This window comes from Vicia villosa, unplaced genomic scaffold (assembly GCF_029867415.1).
Source record: "Vicia villosa cultivar HV-30 ecotype Madison, WI unplaced genomic scaffold, Vvil1.0 ctg.000958F_1_1, whole genome shotgun sequence".
In the NCBI taxonomy this organism is placed as follows: domain Eukaryota; kingdom Viridiplantae; phylum Streptophyta; class Magnoliopsida; order Fabales; family Fabaceae; genus Vicia; species Vicia villosa.
In genome coordinates, this window is record NW_026705430.1 from 629,958 (window position 1) to 650,373 (window position 20,416).

At 36.1% G+C, this 20,416-nt stretch overlaps 1 protein-coding gene across 1 annotated transcript; it reads right to left on the reverse strand.

The window, feature by feature from the left end:
• Positions 1-14,643: 14,643 nt before the first annotated feature.
• LOC131632540 (methylthioribose-1-phosphate isomerase-like) lies at positions 14,644-19,539 on the reverse strand. The gene is made up of 9 exons (XM_058903280.1): positions 19,329-19,539; positions 19,179-19,234; positions 17,625-17,783; positions 17,341-17,440; positions 17,080-17,219; positions 16,826-16,931; positions 15,569-15,707; positions 15,206-15,474; positions 14,644-15,114 (listed from the first exon to the last, which is right to left on the reverse strand). Exons 1-9 carry the CDS (start codon positions 19,404-19,406, stop codon positions 15,046-15,048), a joined length of 1,116 nt encoding a protein of 371 aa, XP_058759263.1. The 5' UTR covers positions 19,407-19,539; the 3' UTR covers positions 14,644-15,045.
• Between the last annotated feature and the right edge of the window lie 877 nt (positions 19,540-20,416).

The following is a 20,416-nucleotide window of genomic DNA, read 5'->3' on the forward strand; positions in this document are numbered from 1 at the left end:
TGAGAAGTTCTTATGTATGAGTATCTTCTGAAATGATTGTGAATTTTTTTGTTAATTAGAAGTTCTGATTGAAATCTTTTAGAAATTATGATTCTGTTATTACTAACGTTTCATTGTCTAAGTTGATTCAGAACCTCTTTTAAAGCAAAACAGCTGTAACGTTTTATCTCGGGATGGTAAACCTGTCGTTACTATTCATGGATAAGCGCGCGTGCAGTTGAAGGGACGCCGACCATAGGTAACTGTGCTAGTCACCTCATTTGTCTTTATTATCTCTCCTCATGTCACGTAACATTAAATGCTATTCATCATTCGTTTCATTTTATTCTTTTTTTAAATACTCTTCAAACGCTTCTCCTTCCCTCATATATGTTCTCTTTTTTACACTCTATCTGTGTTCTCTTTCTCTATCTCTTTGCATTCCTCATCAAGTTTTTTCTCTCTCTCTCTTCCGTTTTCGTCTCTTGCTCAAACTAGTTTTCTCTTTCTTTTAAAAATCCTAGCTCAAACCTAGCGTTCACCCTAAGCCTGTTGAAGATCTATGACTCAAAGGCGACAGATCTCTGCATATCTCGGGATGGCTCTCCTAATACCTCTCAAGTCAGACCTCTTCTTTGATGTGGTTATCAACTTTCACCCAAAGACAGAAGACTTTCTTGAGTTATGGGAGGAGGTTAAGAATGATATTCTTAACTTCTATGTTAAGGGAAAGCCCCGTTTGCAACATTAGCTCTCTGTCTGTGAACTGTCCCTCTCTTCCTCTTTGGTCACTTGGATCTCTCCTACAGTGGAGGTTCTAGTCTGGAAGACAAGAGTCCACAGGGATTCTTGATGGGTTGACACAGAGCGTGTCCTGCTAGGGTGCTGTTTTTAATTTTTGTAGTCATTTCCTCTTGGGATGACTTTTTATGTATTTGCTAGGAATGTTTCTCATCTTGTTAAACATAGGAACCTTTTGTAATATCTTTTGATTATCAATGAAATGTTTCTTTGTTTTTACATTCCAGTGATTTTATTTGTCGTTTTATTCATCTGAATCTTTTGAAATATTCTTTTTGATGTTATGACAAAAAGGGGGAGAAGATAAATGATAAATGATTTGATTAATCTATCAGTTGCTGGGTAAAGCTCCCACACATTCACTAACAAGAACTGCAAGTTCTATATGGTTTAAGTGTTTTGCAGGTATAAAGAAGTAAAGAGAATCTTCAAAGCAAACACAAGAAGCAAAACCATGGAAACTGAAGCAAGCTGAGTGCTGTCAAGCTTCAGAGATCAGAAGCACTGATAATAGAATTTGATCCATATTTGTCTATTCGTTCTGACAAAATTCTATTTGCTCTGATACATTATTTTTAGCCTATATGGCTCTGATACATATCATGTGTTCAAATATACATTTTATGTTCTGACTCGTTCATGCTGACTTTTGTCGTTTAGTTTTGTTCTGTAACATTTCAGGATGTAGAGATGCTCTGATGATGCTCTGGTACATTCAACAATGTTCTGATACAAATCTAGCATGAAGTGATGTTGGTAAAAATTCAAGCTCTGAAGCTATCCGAGGGAAGCAGAAATCAGAAGCTGTGAATATTCTAAAGATCCAGAAAACTCAAGTTCTGAAGCTGTCCTAAATGGAAGCAGGAATCAGAAGCTGTGAATGTTCAGAAGATCTAAGAAATTCAAGTTCTGAAGCTGTCCTAGATGGAAGCAGGAATCAGAAGCTGTGAGTGTTCTAGGGATCTAAGGAAATTCTAGTTCTGAAGCTGTCCAATGGAAGCAGAAGTCAGAAGCTATGAATTCTCTAAAGACAGAAGCTTATATGATCGTCTCTACCGAAATAATCAGGGAAGTCTTTTGTTAAAGTTCTTCGAGTATTTATTTCAGGGGGAGATTATTTATCTCAGGGGGAGATTGTTAATCTCAGGGGGAGACATATTCATATGCTTATGATATAGCTGTGTAATTTGTCTTTTGCCGTCTGTTCTTTCTGATCGCAAATTCATATCATTTATATATGTTTTTGTCATCATCAAAAAGGGGGAGATTGTTAGAACAAGATTTGTTCTGATCAATTATCTTAGTTTTGATGATAACAATAATATGAATTTTGCTTAAGATAATATGGTACTCTAATCCAATGCAATTTCCTTTTCAGGAAATATATAAAGAGTATGCATAATTCAGCGCTCAGAAGCTTTGTCTCAAAGGGTTCAGCATGCAACATCAGAACATGGTCTGGCAAGACATCAGAAGATGGTCGAAGCAGAATCAGAACATGGGTCTATGGAAGCATCAGAAGAACAAGAGAACAGAAGCACTGAAGTTCTGATGGTATCACGCTCAGAAGCACTTCAAGGTCAGAAGATCAGAAGATGCTATGCACCAAGCTGTTTGACTCTGATGATATTCAAACGTTGTATTCACAAACATCAGATCAGAAGAAAGTACAAGTGGCAAGCTACGCTGACTGACAAAAGGAACGTTAAAAGCTACTAAAGGCTACGTCAGTAGACACAGCGTGAACAAGGCTCGAGGTAGTTGACAAAAGCGTATAACATTAAATGCGATGCTGTACGGAACACGCAAAGCATTAAATGCACTCAACGGTCATCTTCTCCAACGCCTATAAATATGAAGTTCTGATGAGAAGCAAGGTTAACGATCCTGAACAAAACAACGCCTATTAACTTGCTGAAACTCTGTTCAAATTCAAAGCTCAGAATCTTCATCTTCATCAAAGCTCACTACATTGCTGTTGTAATATATTAGTGAGATTAAGCTTAAACGTTAAGAGAAATATCACAGTTTGTGATTATAGCTTTTAAGAAGCAATTGTAATACTCTTAGAATTGATTACATTAAGTTGTAAGGAACTAGAGTGATCGTGTGGATCAGAATACTCTAGGAAGTCTTAGAGGTTATCTAAGCAGGTTGTAACTAGAGTGATCGTGTGGATCAGTATACTCTAGAAAAGTCTTAGAGGGTATCTAAGCAGTTGTTCCTGGAGTGATCAGTGTGTGATCAGAAGACTCTGGAAGACTTAGTTGCTGACTAAGTGGAAAACCATTGTAATCCGTGCGATTAGTGGATTAAATCCTCAGTTGAGGTAAATCATCTCTGCGGGGGTGGACTGGAGTAGTTTAGTTAACAACGAACCAGGATAAAAATAACTGTGCAATTTATTTTTATCTGTCAAGTTTTTAAAGCTACACTTATTCAAACCCCCCCCCCCTTTCTAAGTGTTTTTCTATCCTTCACCATCGGTGTTTCATGAAATTCTTTCAGCAGTAACGGAATGGAAGATGAGTTAGGTGATAACACCAAACGACCTTGGTAGAACAGGATGTCTTGTTGCACAGTAAACCCTTCCTTAGCCCCAGGATTCATTTTGACTGCCTCTACTGTCTTCTGCAGCATACTGTCTTGCCTAACTTCTTGTAACAACTTGTCTCCATCCAACCATGTGGGATAGGATATTATAGTAGTCAGTTCCACATCACCATGGCACCTTGACAAGGCATCAGCTGCCTTATTCTCTAAACCAGGCTTATATTTAATTTCAAATTGATATCCCAAAAGTTTAGCCAACCAGCACTGTTGATCAGGAGAAGTCACTCTCTGTTGCAAAAAATGTTTCAAACTCTTATGATCTGTATAGACCACAAAAGGTTTTCCTAAGAGATAATGCCTCCAATGTTGAATAGCAAGCACCAAAGCCATAAGCTCTTTCTCATACACAGATTTGCTCAAGTTTCCTTCTGACAAAGCCTTGCTGAAGAAGGCTATTGGTTGCCTCTTCTGCATCAGAACAGCACCAATCCCTCTCCCTGCAGCATCACATTCCACTTCGAAAGCCACGGAAAAATTTGGTAACACTAACACTGGAGATGTAGTCATAATCTTCTTGAGTAAATTGAAAGCATCTAAAGCTTCTTTTCCCCACACAAAACTGTCTTTCTTAGTCAATTCAGTTAAAGGTTTGGCAATCTTGCCATAATCCTTAACGAATTTTCTGTAATATCCAGTAAGCCCTAAAAATCCGCGGACTCCCTTAACATTTTTAGGCTCTGGCCACTCCAACACACATCTATTCTTGTCTGGATCTACTGCCACACCATTTCCAGATATGATATGTCCAAGATAATCTACTTGTTTGCAACCAAACTTACATTTAGTCTTGTTCGCCACAAAACAATATGTCTCCAGAACTGACAGAACCCGTTTTAAGTGCTCCAAATGTTCAGTTTCAGTTTTGCTATAAACTAAAATATCATCAAAAAATACCAGCACAAAACTTCTAAGAAAAGGTCTGAAAATGTCATTCATTGTGGCTTGAAAGGTAGCTGGTGCATTCATCAAACCAAAAGGCATCACAAGATACTCATAATGCCCATTATGAGTTCTAAAAGCGGTCTTTTGAATATCATCTTCATGAACACGAATAGGATGATATCCAGCCTTCAAATCTATTTTAGAAAATATAGTTGCTCCGTACAATTCATCCAACAATTCATCAACAATGGGGATAGGATACTTATCTGGAATTGTGGCTTTGTTCAACGCTCTATAATCCACACACATTCTCCAAGAACCATCTTTCTTTTTGACTAAGATAACAGGGCTAGAGAAAGCACTCATGCTGGGCCTGATAACTCCTGCAACTAACAGCTCTGCAACTTGCCTTTCAATCTCCTCTTTCTGGTGATGAGGGTACCTATATGGCCTTACATTAACCGGACCTTGCTCTGGAAGTAACTTAATTTGATGCACTTGACTTCTTTCAGGAGGTAGAATAATTTTCTCTTGAAACACTCCAGAAAATTGATTTATTAACTTGGTCAGTTCCTTTTGCCCAGCTGCTTGAGCAATCTCCACATCTTCATGATTTTTCCACCACCATTCTTCACCTCCCCTTCTATGCTTATCCTCTAAGAAAGAGTGTAAGCAACTTTGCTTCTCTTGAATCCTACTCTGAGCTTGCAAATTAATCATCCTCCCTCCATGCAAAAATTGCATTGAGAGGTCCTTCCAATCCATCACCACCTTTCCCAATGTGCTCAACCACGACACTCCCAACACTACATCTAGCCCTCCCAACTCCAACACCAACGCATCCACGTCGAAAATTTGAGGCCCTAAATTAATTCTAACTCCTTCACAGACTCCTTTAGAAAGAACCTTATGACCATCACCCAGCTTAATGTTTTTCGGTGTCATAGGAGTAACAGGCAACCCTAGAGCTGTAGTAATTTCTGGTGATATGAAGTTATGACTCGCTCCGCTATCAATTAAAACCACCACATCAATGCTAGCAATCTTCCCACAAATCTTCATCGTGTGGTACTCTCCCATAGTCCCCAAGACTCCAATCAGCTTGCACTCGGCCTCTATGTCTTCACTATCTTCCTCGGTCTCATTAGCTTCCAGAGATATAATCTCACCCTCATCGTTCAACCCTTCACCTTCACCTAAGATAAGGATACGCAAAGAGCGTTCAGGACACTTGTGGAGAGTGGGATGAAATTTTCCTCCACACTTAAAGCACAACCCTTTCGCTCTTTGTTCCGCCATTTCATCATTCTGAATGCTTCGAACTCCTTTCCACCGTTCAGACGGCGTCGTACGCTGACCATTATTCCCCTTTCGTCCTGTAGAATTCATTGATGATGTGGAAATTGAATTTGACCCAGTGGAACCTGTTCTCTGGGTTGGGTTGCTCCAACTAGGGTTAAATCGGGTAACATCTTTATGGGCCGAGTTTGACCCATTATGAGATTTAGACAAATTGCCATTTGTCTCATTACGACCCAAGCGGAATTTTCCATAGTGTCGTTCTCCTTCATTGTCTTCTTCCTTCAACTCATCTTCTACATCTTTAGCCATTCTCATAAGTTGCATCCGGTTCTGTGGGTTCAGAGTTCTTACGCGCCGTCGTATTTTTTGCTTCAAGCCACTCATGAAATACCCCAGATATTGCTCCTCCGGTAAACGTCCCACTTGTGATGATAACAACTCAAAAGCTTCCACAAACTCCTCCACCCCACCGGTTTGACGGAGCGTAGACAACTCCTCAAACGGATTCTCCAATTTCCTACCTCCATATCTCACAATCAGAGCCTTCTTCAGTTTTTCCCACGAGAGGTCATCCTCTGTTTCCATCAACAAGTTAAACCAATGTATTGTTGAGCCCTCCATGCTCAAACGTGACAGCTTAACACGCATCACATCCGGAGTGTTCTGCACATCGAAATAAATCTCAGCTCGTGTGATCCACGCCACCGGATCTTCTCCTTCAAACAGTGGGAGTTTCACCTTTTTCCCTGCAAGACGAGACTCACTCTGTGATGAATCACCCATAGAGTTCTCATCCTGTACCACTGTCTTCTTTCCCAGCTGCTTGCTTAATTCGGTCAGGATCACGCTCTGTTGTTGCATCTGTTGAGCGTGTTGTTGCATTTGTAAAGCAAGCTCTTGCAGCGTCATTGTCACACTCTCAACCTGGGTTTCCAAAGCTTCAATTCTGTCATTCATCCTTGTCATGAACAGTCTCCGTCACGGTATATGTTTTGATCCGGTAGGTCGGACCAATTGATAGATTAAAGAAGCTAAGAATGAATAAATGCAGAGAGTAAAATGTGAATCTGTAATTGTATTGATGAATAAGACAAATTACAGATTTAAGATAGAGAATGTATTGATAGTGACGACTACCAATCCCAAAAGCACTAACGGCTTCCCTCGTAAAAAGGTGATTTCCTTTCTCTTTCCAAAACCGAAATTCTCGAGGTGTCCCTCTCCTCCCCCCACACCTCCACTATATACTAACTAACTTATTCCTTTTTCCCTCAAGCCTCTGCCAGCTCAGCATCCTTCAATGCCTTTCCACGGTTCCTCTTGTAAACTCTCCAAATCTTGGGCCTATTATTATTCATCTCAAGGTCCACTTCTTTACTAAGGTTTCTATCATATGATCACAAAGATATTGTCATGTGATTTGATGAACGAATTGACTAATTTTATATGCTACAAAAAGTTATCAAGTGGTTCAAGTGTAATAGTTTTTCAGCTAGTGCCAATTGATGTTAGTTCTGGTTCAGTAATGAGCCTAGTTCTGGACCATTTCGACCAGTTGTTAAAGGTTGCACACACAACCAATGTACTGCTTATGCCATATTGTCATAATGGATGTTAGGTTTTCCATTCCACCATGAATGAACTATCATCTGTTATTAATATCATATTCGTCGGATCCTAAGGAATCAAGAAAAATTCAAATGGCTAGAAGAAGAATGAATGAAAAACCTGAAATCATGACCCCAAGAAGAGATGCAATGTGCCTGAAATTTGTGCATAAGCGAATTAGTAAGGATGGTCATAAAAATCCAACAGAATCAAAAACTTGGAATAGTCTTTCCAGATAGACCTCATCAATTGCAATGAGACTTAGCAACCCCCTGGAATAAATCTTTTTCAGCTTTGACATAAACCCTGGGGTTGCAATCAACTCTGGAGTCACATATAGCAGCTTTGTAGACGGTTTTCCAGAATCAAGATCCTCATGAATCTTAAAATATAAAACAGGAAAATCAGTTTTCTAAATTAATAACACCAAATAATTGAGAAATTGGCTACACAAGTACACATTCACATAAGTGAATTTGGAATGGATCGTTCCCCTACTCCCAAACAAAACAAGGGCTAAACTTTATAATTCTAGGTCAGCAGCACAATAATGGGGTTCAGGTAAGATTTCCAGGAATTCTAGCATTTTCATTGGGAAGCACAAATTTACTAGATACACATACACTATCGTTTTTAGTAGTCAAAAGTCCAAACTTACTCCAATATAAATCCCAGTACCTAAATCAAAAGTAGTGAGACTAAGATTATACACTAATTATACTACTAGTAACTACATTTTTATTTCATATGCAGATACGTTATTTACAGTACAATATCAGCAGTAGTCTAAAAACCCACCTTATTTTTTGCATCTGCCGTTTTTGTTGATGAAAGAAACTCTGCAGCAATTCCTTTCTCCTTTAGCGCCATTACTTGATTTTCCTAACTTGTAGGGAAAAAGAACCATAAGAACCAAAACAAACTATGAACTCAGAAATTCAACGTGTCTGAAAAAAAAAAACAATAAACTGATAAAGTGAAAAAGATGCATACCATTAAGGCTGCCAGCAATCAGCAGAGCAAAAGTAAAATAAATCAGAACCAGTATCCTCGCGTGCAAACCGAATGAATCATCAATCAAACATTATTGATCCTATCAAACATAACCGCACTAGAAATAAGAAAAAATAAAATTCACCTATTAAAGGACAAACTACAAGCACGATTCCTGTTTTTGCCAATGCGGGGATTTGATAACACATTGACTTGCCACCTCCAGTTGGCATAAGACAAAAACAATCTCTTCCTGCAGTCAAATAAAAATCACAAAAAAGAGGGGGGGAAAATCAAACTTGAATAACCATAGTTTAAGAAATAGTCATATATCTCTTGTTAATGCGGAAAAAACCAGTTAAAATCATTTATTCACACTTAACTAACATGCTCAACAAGTTCAAGGTACCAACTACGACTAAATATACAACAACAACAACCACCAAGTCTTATCCCACTAAATGGAATCGACTACATGAATCAAATTTCGCCATAATATTCTATCCAAAATCATTTATTCACACTTAGCTAACATGCTCAACAAGCTCAAGGTACCAACTACTACTAAATATACAACAACAACAACATTCAAGTCTTATCCCACTAAATGGAGTCGGCTACACGAATCAAATTTCGCCATAATATTCTATCCAAGACCATGTTTCTATTCAAATTGTTAGTATCTAGATCTTTCTTAATAACTTCGCCTATCGTCTTTCTAGGTCTTCGTCTTCGTCAATTGTTTGACTTCTCTCCATCGAAACAACTCTCCTTACCACAAAATCTACAGGTCTTCTCTCTACATGCTTGGACATGTATTTTCCACCATCTTTATAAGTGCTACCCAACACTCTCTAATATTTTTATTTCTAAACATATTATGTCTAATCTTACCACACATTCAACGCAATATTTTCATATCTGATACACTTACTTTATTCTCGTGATTGATTCTTAACTTACTTTATTCTCGTGATTGATTCTTAACTGCTAACTACTATACTAACTAAATATAAAGAAAAAAAAATTCCCTTTTCATAGAAATTAAGATATAACCAATAAAAAAGACGAAATGCACCTGAGAGCACAGCTTGAATAGCTTCCAATTGCATGCCCCTAAAATCAGGATACCTAAAATGCCATCTTAGGATCTTCACCAGAGACTCCTTGCTACACAATTGCTCTTTCTTCTTGTTCGCAATGGCGTTGTTCAACGGTAACGGTGATTTCTTCTCCATTTCGATTCGTACCTGTGAAATCGAAAGTCGATTATCGAATTCATCAATTGAAGAATTATGAATCGGAATGTGAATAGAAAGAACGAACCTTTTGATCGATTGTTTCGCGTGTTGCGCAATGGAGACTGCGACTGCGAGTGCGAAGGTGTTCGCGGGCTTTTTGCTTTCTGAGTTCTGTTTCCGAGTATAAATAGTTTAGTGGTTTGCTACCTGCGCCGGGAAAATTATATGTGTACACCCTTTCTCTCTATTGAAGTGTTTTTGCCAAACTCGTGTTTTAAAAACCGTGCCAATGCCATGCGAGGTAAAATTGAACCGGAGTTAAACCGATTGAAATGTGATTAAACCATGGTTAATTCAATTGATTTTATTTTTTTTACGTATTTATATCAAGGTAAAAATGAACCGGAGTTAAACCGATTGAAATGTGATTTAATTATGGTTAGGTTTAATTTATTTTTTACTTCTTTTTTTTCCTTTTTTTTATCTGTTCAATTCATCTCTACTGGCAATTTCTCAATCATGATCAAACCTGGGCTACTCTTCTAAGTTGCTAGAGTGAAAAGAAAACAATAAGCTTATTAATTATTCCATCAAATTCTCATTATGGAAAGGCTTCAAGGACGTGTACGACAAAGAGATGGACAATAGTATTTGGATTATTAGAAATGGCAGAAGAATTAACTTTTGGTTGGATAATTGGAATGGTGAAACTCTTCCTTTCAAATACAAAATTTCGGAAAATTATCACTCTAGCCTCAATTCTAGTATTGCAGACTGCTAGTACAACAACTCGTGGTCCTTTCATGCCAACACTCTTCTTGCTTTACCTAGCCTCTTAACTTTCATCTTTCCATTCTCGGTTTTTGAATTGGACTTTGATGACTCTTTGGCTTGGAAAATGTGGAATGTGGGAAACTCACCATCAAACATGCTTACAATATGATCATTATGCCTACAAGTAAAGATAAATGGTCTCATTTTCCTTGGAACAAGAGTTCGGCTCTGGCTCATTCTATGATTGTTTGGAGAATCTTGCACAACCGCATCTCCATTGATGAGAATTAGGCTTTGTATGGTTTTTCATTTTCGTCCATTTCCTCTATATGCCATGAAACTGCTGAAACTACAAAACATTTGTTCTTTAGTTGCAAATTTGCTGTAAATATTTGGAATTGGTTATGTGGGAAATTTCAACTGCCTTACTCAATCAACAAAATGTCGGATTGTCATAAGATTCTGAATGAATCTTGGAATCCGCGGGCCTTAGCAGTTATCAAAGCAAGCATTGTTTTCTCTTTTTGCCAAATCTGGCAGGCCATAAACAATTTCAGATTCGACAACAAAGTTACTCATTGGAAAAATTGCATCTCAAATATTGTTGCTAGAGCTAAAATGGTTGGAAACCTAACTTCAAAGAAGCCTAATGATTCATTGGGTAGCTTCCCAATGCTTAAAGCCTTTGACATTTGCATTCACCCTCGTAAGCAACTATCCACTATTGAAATCGTTTGGTGTCCGCCAGGTCGAGGTTGGATCAATTGCAACATTTTTGGAGTTACTTCTGGTTCTCCATTGTTGGATGCTTGCGGTGGTCTTTTCAGGGATGATAATGCTAACCATTTGCTTAGTTTTTGTGCGTTTTTAGGTACTGGAACTCTGGTTGTTGCTGAGTTCATGGCGGCTATTATAGCTATTGAGAAGGCCAAGAAATTAAATTGGTCTAAGTTGTGGTTGGAAACGGACTGTATGTTGGTTATGAAGGCTTTCGCGAATGTTCATTTAGTGCCTTGGATAACCAAATATCGTTGGCTTATGCAACACCCTTCTAAAACCCCACGGAATAACAAATAAAATTCAGAGTATAACATGAAAAGGGTATTACAACTTCAAAATATTTAAAACATTAAGCCATGTCATGCCTTATGAGGAACCTCAAAACACATTATTCAGTAATCATGTTAACACAGCGGAAAAATACTTCAAAACTGAATAACATAAAACATCGGTATTCAACATCAAGAATTTACCGATTTAAAACCAACAAAACATCATTCTAACATAGAAATAATTCGTCAGACAATACTAAAATAAACGTCCCCCAGTGTTACAAGACCAGAGCATGACCCGGCACAACCGACTAAACGAAGTAACTCTACGAGTTATCCTCACCAAGCACAAGTCGCTACTCCTTAATCTGAAAAATGTCAACAGTAAGGGTGAGACATATCACAATTAAACTATATTATAAGTTCATAACGACAATATATCATAAACAGATTATTCACCCAACTACGACATATTTAGATTTTTATATTATCCATCAATAGTTACAAAAAAAATACAACCGATTACATCACCACGACATAACACTGGAAATCTTCCAATCATGTTATAACAACACAAATACACATGCAACGACTTTATGCATACAATTATTATTCACCCGATCATCATATGTATTTCAGATACACAACAGTTAATCAAACACACAACCATTCATATCAAACACATACAAATTATAACATTGGACAACTTCCATTCATGTTATAATTATACACAACAACCTAATGCAATGCAACTAATGCATGTGGTACCAATCATGGGACAAACCCATCTCACCGATCCACCACCATAAAGATTCGGCTACTTCTCTCACTAATTCCACACAATGAGAATTAGCTACCGCTGTCCCACCACCATAAGGGATACAGCCCACAACATGATTATGAAATACATGCATCAACCATAACATGCACATCATTAACATCCACCAACGATTCATAATCATTCATCCATAACACACGAAGCATACTCATATCACAACCATTTGATATTCACCACAACATAATACATTTAACACAAATATATTATCACCACAACAATCACATAGCCCTTATCAATCACAAATGACGTATTGCATATAAGACAATCAATGTCATCCTCAACAACCACCAAAAACAGCATCTACATTTGATAAACTTAAGCCTCATGTATACATACAATTACCAAGAACATATGCAATTAAGAATTATCTATGCAATTCTGATATTTACGCACATCACCATAATTTAACATATTGAATTATCCACCACGTGTACAATATGCATTTATCACGTAATAATCACAATAATGCATTGAATTTATCATTCATCAATTCCATGTATCACAATTAGCACATAGTACACAACACCAATACATATTGTTCTTAAATAACATTATTCCATGACATACACATATACAATTACATGTCATTTTCACAACCACATAATAATTAAACCATCTTGTGCTAATCAATTTATTCTCATCAAAAAGAGCATTTCGTTAGCTTCGTAACGCTTCGAACGACACCCAAAACGAACTTACGGATCAACAGTTATGAATTTTTTAACGTTTTGAAAAAAATGCCAACACAACGATGTAACGGGTTACATCATTCATGTAACCGGTCACATCAGTTTCAGTAGTGAAAATACCCCATTTTTCTTCGATGTAATCGGTTACCTCAACCATGTAACCGGTTACATCACCCAAAAACTCCCAAAAAGTTGCGTTTTTCATCATTTTTCACATTGGTAACCGGTTACCTCAACCATGTAACCGATTACATCACTGAAGAAGTGTCAAAATCTGTATTTTTCTTCTGCTACGGGATTCTACCTTCAAACCCCCAAAAACCCATCTTTTACACACTAGAAAATCATTATAAGTCCTAATTCTTCAAGTTCAATACCAGCATTATGTAATTATTCAAATACACACATCAATTCTATCCATTGTACATAAATCATACATCATTCATGTCATCACAAACACATCCAATTTGCCCTATAGGTTCCAAAACCCCAAAAATTCCCAAAATCTAACACACATCCAATTGAGATACAAAACCTACATAATCAATCCTATCATCATTAAACTGATAATATAGGCTAAATGGATTAGTCACCCCTTACCTTAGCCAAGAACCTTGAATTCTTCTCTTCCTCCTCTTCTCCCCTTTCACGTTCCTTCTCTTTTCCTCTTTTGCTTCTCTTTTTTCCTTATTTTCACAATTTCTCTATTTTATATAAAAAAATAGGATAATTAGTTAGTAAGGCCTCTCCATTGGCACCTCCCCTTTTACTAACTACGTCACGGCCCAATAACAATAATTCCCATAATTCTTCCAAAAATCCAATTTTAATTACTAAATAATCAAATAATTTCCAAATAATTAATTTAACTTAATTAAATTAATTTATGAAATTACGGGGTGTTACAGCTTACGCGTTGGGCGTATACTCTTAGAGTTGACTTTATGATCACGCATATCTTTAGAGAGGCCAATCAAATACCGATTGGCTTATGTGCCTTGGATAATCAAATATCAGTTTTAATGACAAAAGCTTCACTTGGTTTAATTTTGTTTATAGAGATATTATCTTGGATTACTTGTTACACTATTTGTTAGATAAGGCGGGTATCCCTAAGCTTAGACTGTGTTATTAAGAGGTTTTGGTTTGGTCCCCCTCTCGTATCTCTTGTATTCCTTTTTTTTATTTATTATTAATATAATTTTTTTGGTTTAAAAAATATTGAGCTATTGGATCGGCTTGTTTTCACAGTAAAATTAAATTATTGAAGTTAGAAATATATTCAACGCCTCTATCCACAAAATAATTTAATCTTTATATGGAGGAACACATTTTCACAGTATAATATATTGAGTAATTAAATTATTTTGATATAGAAAATGTGGTTCAACGCCTCTATCCACATGAAACGTCGATCTGATCAATCCAATTTTTATTACATTTCTAAAAGTATTGCTTTGTTATGATCTACATAAATTTTTTAAATATTTTTTAAATCTTTTAAATTATTATAATATTTAAAAATTAAAAATATATTAATGATAATGACTATTTTATCATTTTAAAATAAATCATTTTTTTAATAAATGTCAAATAACTTTCTATCTTTTTTTAAATTTTCTTTTTCGGAAATCTTTCATTCACCTCCCCTCAAACTCGCAAACAAAGTCAGCCTTAAGATATGTAAAGATATATATGATTTAAACAAGATTAAACGTAGCATGCTATATTAATGACTTCCGCTCAAAATTATTTTTTAACATAAAAGAAAAACTAGCCATTTCATTTCACTGTATCATATTTTACTTGTATCACACTTTACTTTATTAACCTTGAATGCATGGCTGTACTATTCTCAAAGTAGTCCAATGTATAAGAACCCTACAGTATAACAATCTTATTAGATGTCAAATGAAGTATTACATAGTTTAGAACCAGACAGTATGATAATCTTATTAGATGTCAAAGGAAGCATTACATAGTTTAGAACCTTATTATATCTTATACAACCATGTCTTGTGTTGTCAAAAAAAAACGGAAAAACCCATGTCTTGCATTAACCGAGAATTTACTCCAGTTTTATCTGCCAAAGTCATGGTCGCCACCAATTTCTTTGACTTGTTTATTAGCCAGGTTCCCGTTTCTTCTTTGGCACACTTACATTGAAAGAGCTGATCTACAAATCCCCTCTAAAACACACAACTCAAATCTACAATTGATTAAATATATTTCATTTCACAACATAGATCATTTGTATTGAATACATTCCACCCTTAACCTGTTTTCTGTACGAAAGCGTTTATGTCAAAAGCATCACCAGCGGTAGTCTTTGTAATGACACCCTGCTCAGAGAACATAAAATGGTCATTGTTCAGAGAGCAAAGTGATAATGAAACCAATAAAAAACATGCAAGAGAGAGAGGTAAGACATACCTTCTCAGTGATGATCCCAGAAATTAGATGAGCAGGTGTAACATCAAATGCCGGATTCCACACTGATATTCCTGAGGCAGCAACTTGCTCTCCGAGTCCTCCGCGTGAATTTAACAACTCCTTGGGAGATCTCTCCTCAATGACAATTTGTTGCCCGGAAGAAAGTGATAGATCAATGGAAGTCAAGGGTGCAGCAACATAAAAAGGTACATTATGAAACTTGGCACATAAGGCAACACTATAAGTTCCGATTTTGTTCGCTGTGTCACCTGTAATGTCGTTTAAGAGAAAGTAAATCTGCTGATAGCTTTCTTGGGTTAGAAGACACACAATTTAGTTTAATTTTGTTGCAACACAAAGTACCATTAGAGGCAACACGATCTGCGCCAACAACAACAGCATCCACACGTCCTGCTTGCATTAGTGCAGCTGCAGCAGAATCTGCTATGAGAGTTGCTGGTATTTTTTCATGTACCAACTCATAGGCAGTAAGTCTGGAACCCTGCAATTGAGAATTATGATTTGTCAGAATCAACTCCCAATCATTTTAATCTGTTAGTTTCGTAGGGAAACAGTTGGTGGAGAAGTGATTCTCAACATATATGCAGGCAAAATCCTTCATTCAAGAAATGTCTCAAAACTACTTCAAATGCATGCAGGCAAAAAACCTATATTAAAGAGATGTGTTCTCAAAAACATTTCAGGTTTCAGCTAAACAATTCCATCTAACCAGCAGGAAAAAATGTTAAAAATACAAGAGCTGTAATATGCATGATGACTGCCAGCAGACAATCCCTGACTCAATCAATGAAAGAGAAGTGTTAGGAACAAACTCTTCTCCTCTATTCGTTAAAATTCAAATGGATTCCATTAAATCATGTAGTCCCACATAAATTTAGTGGACCATATGAATTTCAAACCCATAAAAGAGTGTGTGTTGAAAAAAACTGAGTGTGCTGCTAGCTAGAAAAATTCTTAACAAAATTTAGTTTGAGCAACAACAACAACAACCAGCCTTATCTCACTAAGTGGGGTCGGCTCCATGGATCAAATTACGCTATAATGTTCTATCCAAGACCATGTTTCTATCCAATTAGTTAATGTTGAGATCTTTCTTAATAGTTTCTCTTCTAGTTTTTATAGGTCTTCTTGTACCTTAAGTTGTTTGACACCTCTTGATCTGATCTACTCTCCTTACAACAGAATCTAGAAGTCTTTTCTCTACATGTCCAAACCAGTTAAGCCTATTTTCCACCGTAATTCAAATAATTTTCTTACCTATTATGTTTTAAATGAACTACTAGGCAGACATCAAACATGAATAACAAGATAAAGTATGCCCATCACCATAATATAAATTGATGTATATCTGAAATTTGAGTGTTCTTGTTAAGAAATGCATTTCATGTTTTAAACTTTGAAATTAGAAGATGGAACATAAAACAGAATATAAGCATGTTATTACATTTCAGTTCTGCCTCATGCCATGCTTTAATCCAAGATAGCAAGTTGCAAAATAAACCCACTCTAACAGAACATCTTGATGAAAGGTAACTTTAAGCGTGCATCTTCTCTCAAAAGAGATCCGATAATAATTATATTTGGAAGAAATGAACTCACTTGATTGAATGGGCGTGTTTCCGTACAATAAGCCCTTTCTAAAACTCCTCCACTGTTAAGTGCACGGATAACACCAAGAGCAGTACCATATCCAGCTGTGGCTAAACTGAGTAACAAATGAAACACACAATTGTCTGTGAGAACCTTCCATGCATAGACACATTCTCTCTTTGTCAAACAAATGAAAAATCAAAAGATATTTATGTTTATACTTATTATTTTATTATTATAAGTGATGGAACTGTAGCAGATACCTTCCAGTGTTGCAATGGGTCAAAACAGAAAGCTTTTGTTTCTCTGTATGGTTTTGAATAAATTTAGCTCCATAAGTCCCAATTGCTTTGTTCGACGCAACATCGTCCTCAAGCATTATTTCAGAAGCTTCTACATAAGCCTGAAAAATAATTCAATAGAATAAGTTTTGAATGGCCAAATCCAAAGTAAGAGTAAAAAGGTACAAACTATAACTTCCTTTTTTTATGAAAGAATTCATCATTATAAAATCTTAGAAGTACCTGAAAAACACCCTTAGCCTCTGAAGTTGTAGCAGCAGCCTTCAATGTGATTTCTTTGAGCTTTGTCGCAGCATCCGATAAGTTAACCGCGGTTGGCCGACTGAAGCAAGAAGGAAGGAAATGAAACAAAAAGTATGCATCGAAACTTCTTGACAACAACCACAACAGCTAAGGAGACACTACAACATGCTAAAAGCTATTTACTTATCAAGAATGGCATGATTAAGATCATTCACAATAAGTAGATTGTTGTCTAGGTAACACACGGTTAATCGAGAACATACCTTGAGACAAGATAGTCCAACTTCTTCTGCAGGAAGTATACAGCGTCATCAGTAGATCCATTGAAATCATCTAAATTGGATACCTCCACAGCCAGAGAAAGAGCCGCGGCAATAGCAATAGCAGGTGCTCCTCGGACCACCATATCTCGTATAGCATTCCTAAGAAAGTCGTAAGATATAATAGATGTTGGGATACATATATTGAAAATGTAAAACGGATAATAATTCAGATTCAATAGCTGTTCTTTTCTTTCCATGTCCATTGTTACTTCGGCGACCGGGATTTGAAATTGCAAACTACATCACATAATGCAGTGTAATGCAGCCATAAACTATCTGGTTGCAATGGCTGTCAAAAGTGCATCATGAATAAATGCTTAAAATTTACAATTGCAATTTAAAACCTTGATAGAAATATAATAACAAATTACGATTAACCATTTAAGAAAATTATCATCTATAAATCATGGTTATCAATTAAAATAAATCATGGTTCTCAATTACGATTAGCTTATTAGAGCTTCCCAAATAAAATAAATCATGGTTCTCATTTATAAAAAAGTCGTTAATATTTATAGATGTTTACTTGATGGAGACTTAGAAAAAATGATAACTAAAAACAAATGTTATCTTATACAAAAACTTAATTTATTAAGAAACTCATAGTAACTTTATGATTCTACAAAAACAACAACCCACTAAGTGGAGTCGGCTACATGAATCAACTTTCGTCATAATATTCTATCCAGAACCATGCTTCTACCCAAATCATTAATTTCGAGATCTTCCAAAATAACTTCTCTTATAGTTGTTCTAAGTCTTCCTCTACCTCAAGTTGTTTGACTTCTCTCCATCTGATGTACCTTCCTTACCGGAGAATCTACAAGCCTTCTTACATGCCCAAACCACCTAAATCTATTTTCTAACCTCTTTTCTACTATAGGTGCTACCCCAACACTTAATGATTCTATTAATGTTTTTTTTTTTGGTGTTTGCAGCAAATTGTATCTGGCAGCTTGACTCCGAATGAAACACAAGGTCGCAAAAAACACGAAGACAGGTTGGCTATTATAATTTTAAATAAAGGCCGGCACTGTCCAAACCCCAACACAACAACAGATTTTTATGTTGCAAAACCACAACTCAGCCACAGCCGAGGCTGCATCCGCCTCGTTTGACCCCGATTCTCAACTCAACAATATCAATAACCACTAAGCAACCATTAATGTAACCCCTATTTAAAACCTTTTTGGTCATAGCATATTCAGAATTCAGAACTAGTATACATGTAAATGCAACAATCAAATTATAACTCCTTGTTATAACTTTACATATCATCAATATCCAAGTTAAAGAGTTTACACAAAGCATAATTTGAAAAAAAATGTGTGACACCTCTGGAAAAAATGTGTGTCTGTATGTGTCAGTGTCCAAAATCGTCACTGAAACCGACACTTGTGATTTTAATTTATTTATTCTTCCAAATTACTGCCGATGTCGACGTGTCAGTGTCTAAAAAAAACTACTGAGAGAATTTCAACTGAAATATGTTACCAGCCATCGTTTGAATCCCGAATTTCCAAGTAAACACTTTCTAAAGGAAGCTTCCTCTGCACAATAACAACTATCATAAGCAAAAATTGAAAGAACAAAAAAAGAATAATATTGAATGCGAGAATCTGAAGTGAAGGTGAAAATGAGGACCTGATCGAGAAGCTGAAGAGAACCGCGGTCGTAGCAAATGGCAAGGAGCGTGTTGGTGTTGGTGGAATCGGATGCCATTGATAGAGAAATTGAGTATTGTTGTTAGGGTTTGGTTCAGAACTCTCGGTTTGTCAATTGGATGTCAATGTCTCGACTGAGAGTGGCGTTCGTTCTTGCTATATCATATGATGCTGCAATCATGTTTTTTTTTTTCTTTTACGGTTTGAATGCAATTTTTTATTCCTTATCCCGGGGTAGCGTGAGAATATTTTCAGAATAATATAAAATAACATAAAAATTATTTATTGTATTTATAATTTTTTAATTCTTATATTTATCAAACATATAATTTAGAGGATATTTCATTACATCTCTTGATTCTCTGCGTCACTTGATGAATTTCTAATTATGCTCCATGCTTTCGTAGATGCACATTCGAAAGTAGTTTTTTAAAAAACAATTTGATTTTTTTCGTAGGTACATCTATGAAAGCATAAAAACGTAGTGAACGTTGAGAAAATTTAAATTATTTTATTTCAGTAAATCGTCCGTAGATGTATCTACGGAACGTGTTAAAAACAAAGTGTTCCGTAGATGTACCTACAGAATATTCTCTTATATTTTAAAAACTTTCAAATAGTGTCAAACTATAGTACATCATAGTAGTGTAATGTAAAGGCAATAGTATATATAATACACAAAAAGAAAACACTGAATAAATCTTTCAAATAGTGTCAAACATAATCAAAATAAAAGTACATCAATCTAATAAAAATACATACATCAAAAGTGTGGTCAAACTGAGCCTGATGAGTCTAGTAGTTATATGATAATTGAACTCTCCCGGAGCATAGTCGACCAACACATTACCATGTGTTGTATGATGAAAATAGATTCAGTGCAGAACAACTATAAAATTTTACTTTTCTTAAATTACGTGTAGCATAAATTATTAGTAAAACTTTGTAGTTGGTCTGCACTGAATCTATTTTCATCATACAACACATTGAATGGAAGTGCCATCTGTCACCTGTGCGACTATCTGCATCCGTGCACGTCGCACGGATGCATGTTGTGCAATCCTCCTA

Bases quoted from the DNA above. Each gene is read 5' to 3' on its own strand.
- LOC131632540 (XM_058903280.1), bottom strand. From the start codon at position 19,406: ATGGCATCCGATTCCACCAACACCAACACGCTCCTTGCCATTTGCTAC. The intron at 17,784-19,178 runs GTAACATATTTC...CGACTTTCTTAG, and splicing joins CGGGATTCAAACGATGGCTG to GAATGCTATACGAGATATGG. The intron at 15,115-15,205 runs GTATGTCTTACC...TTCTCTGAGCAG, and splicing joins CTGGGATCATCACTGAGAAG to GGTGTCATTACAAAGACTAC.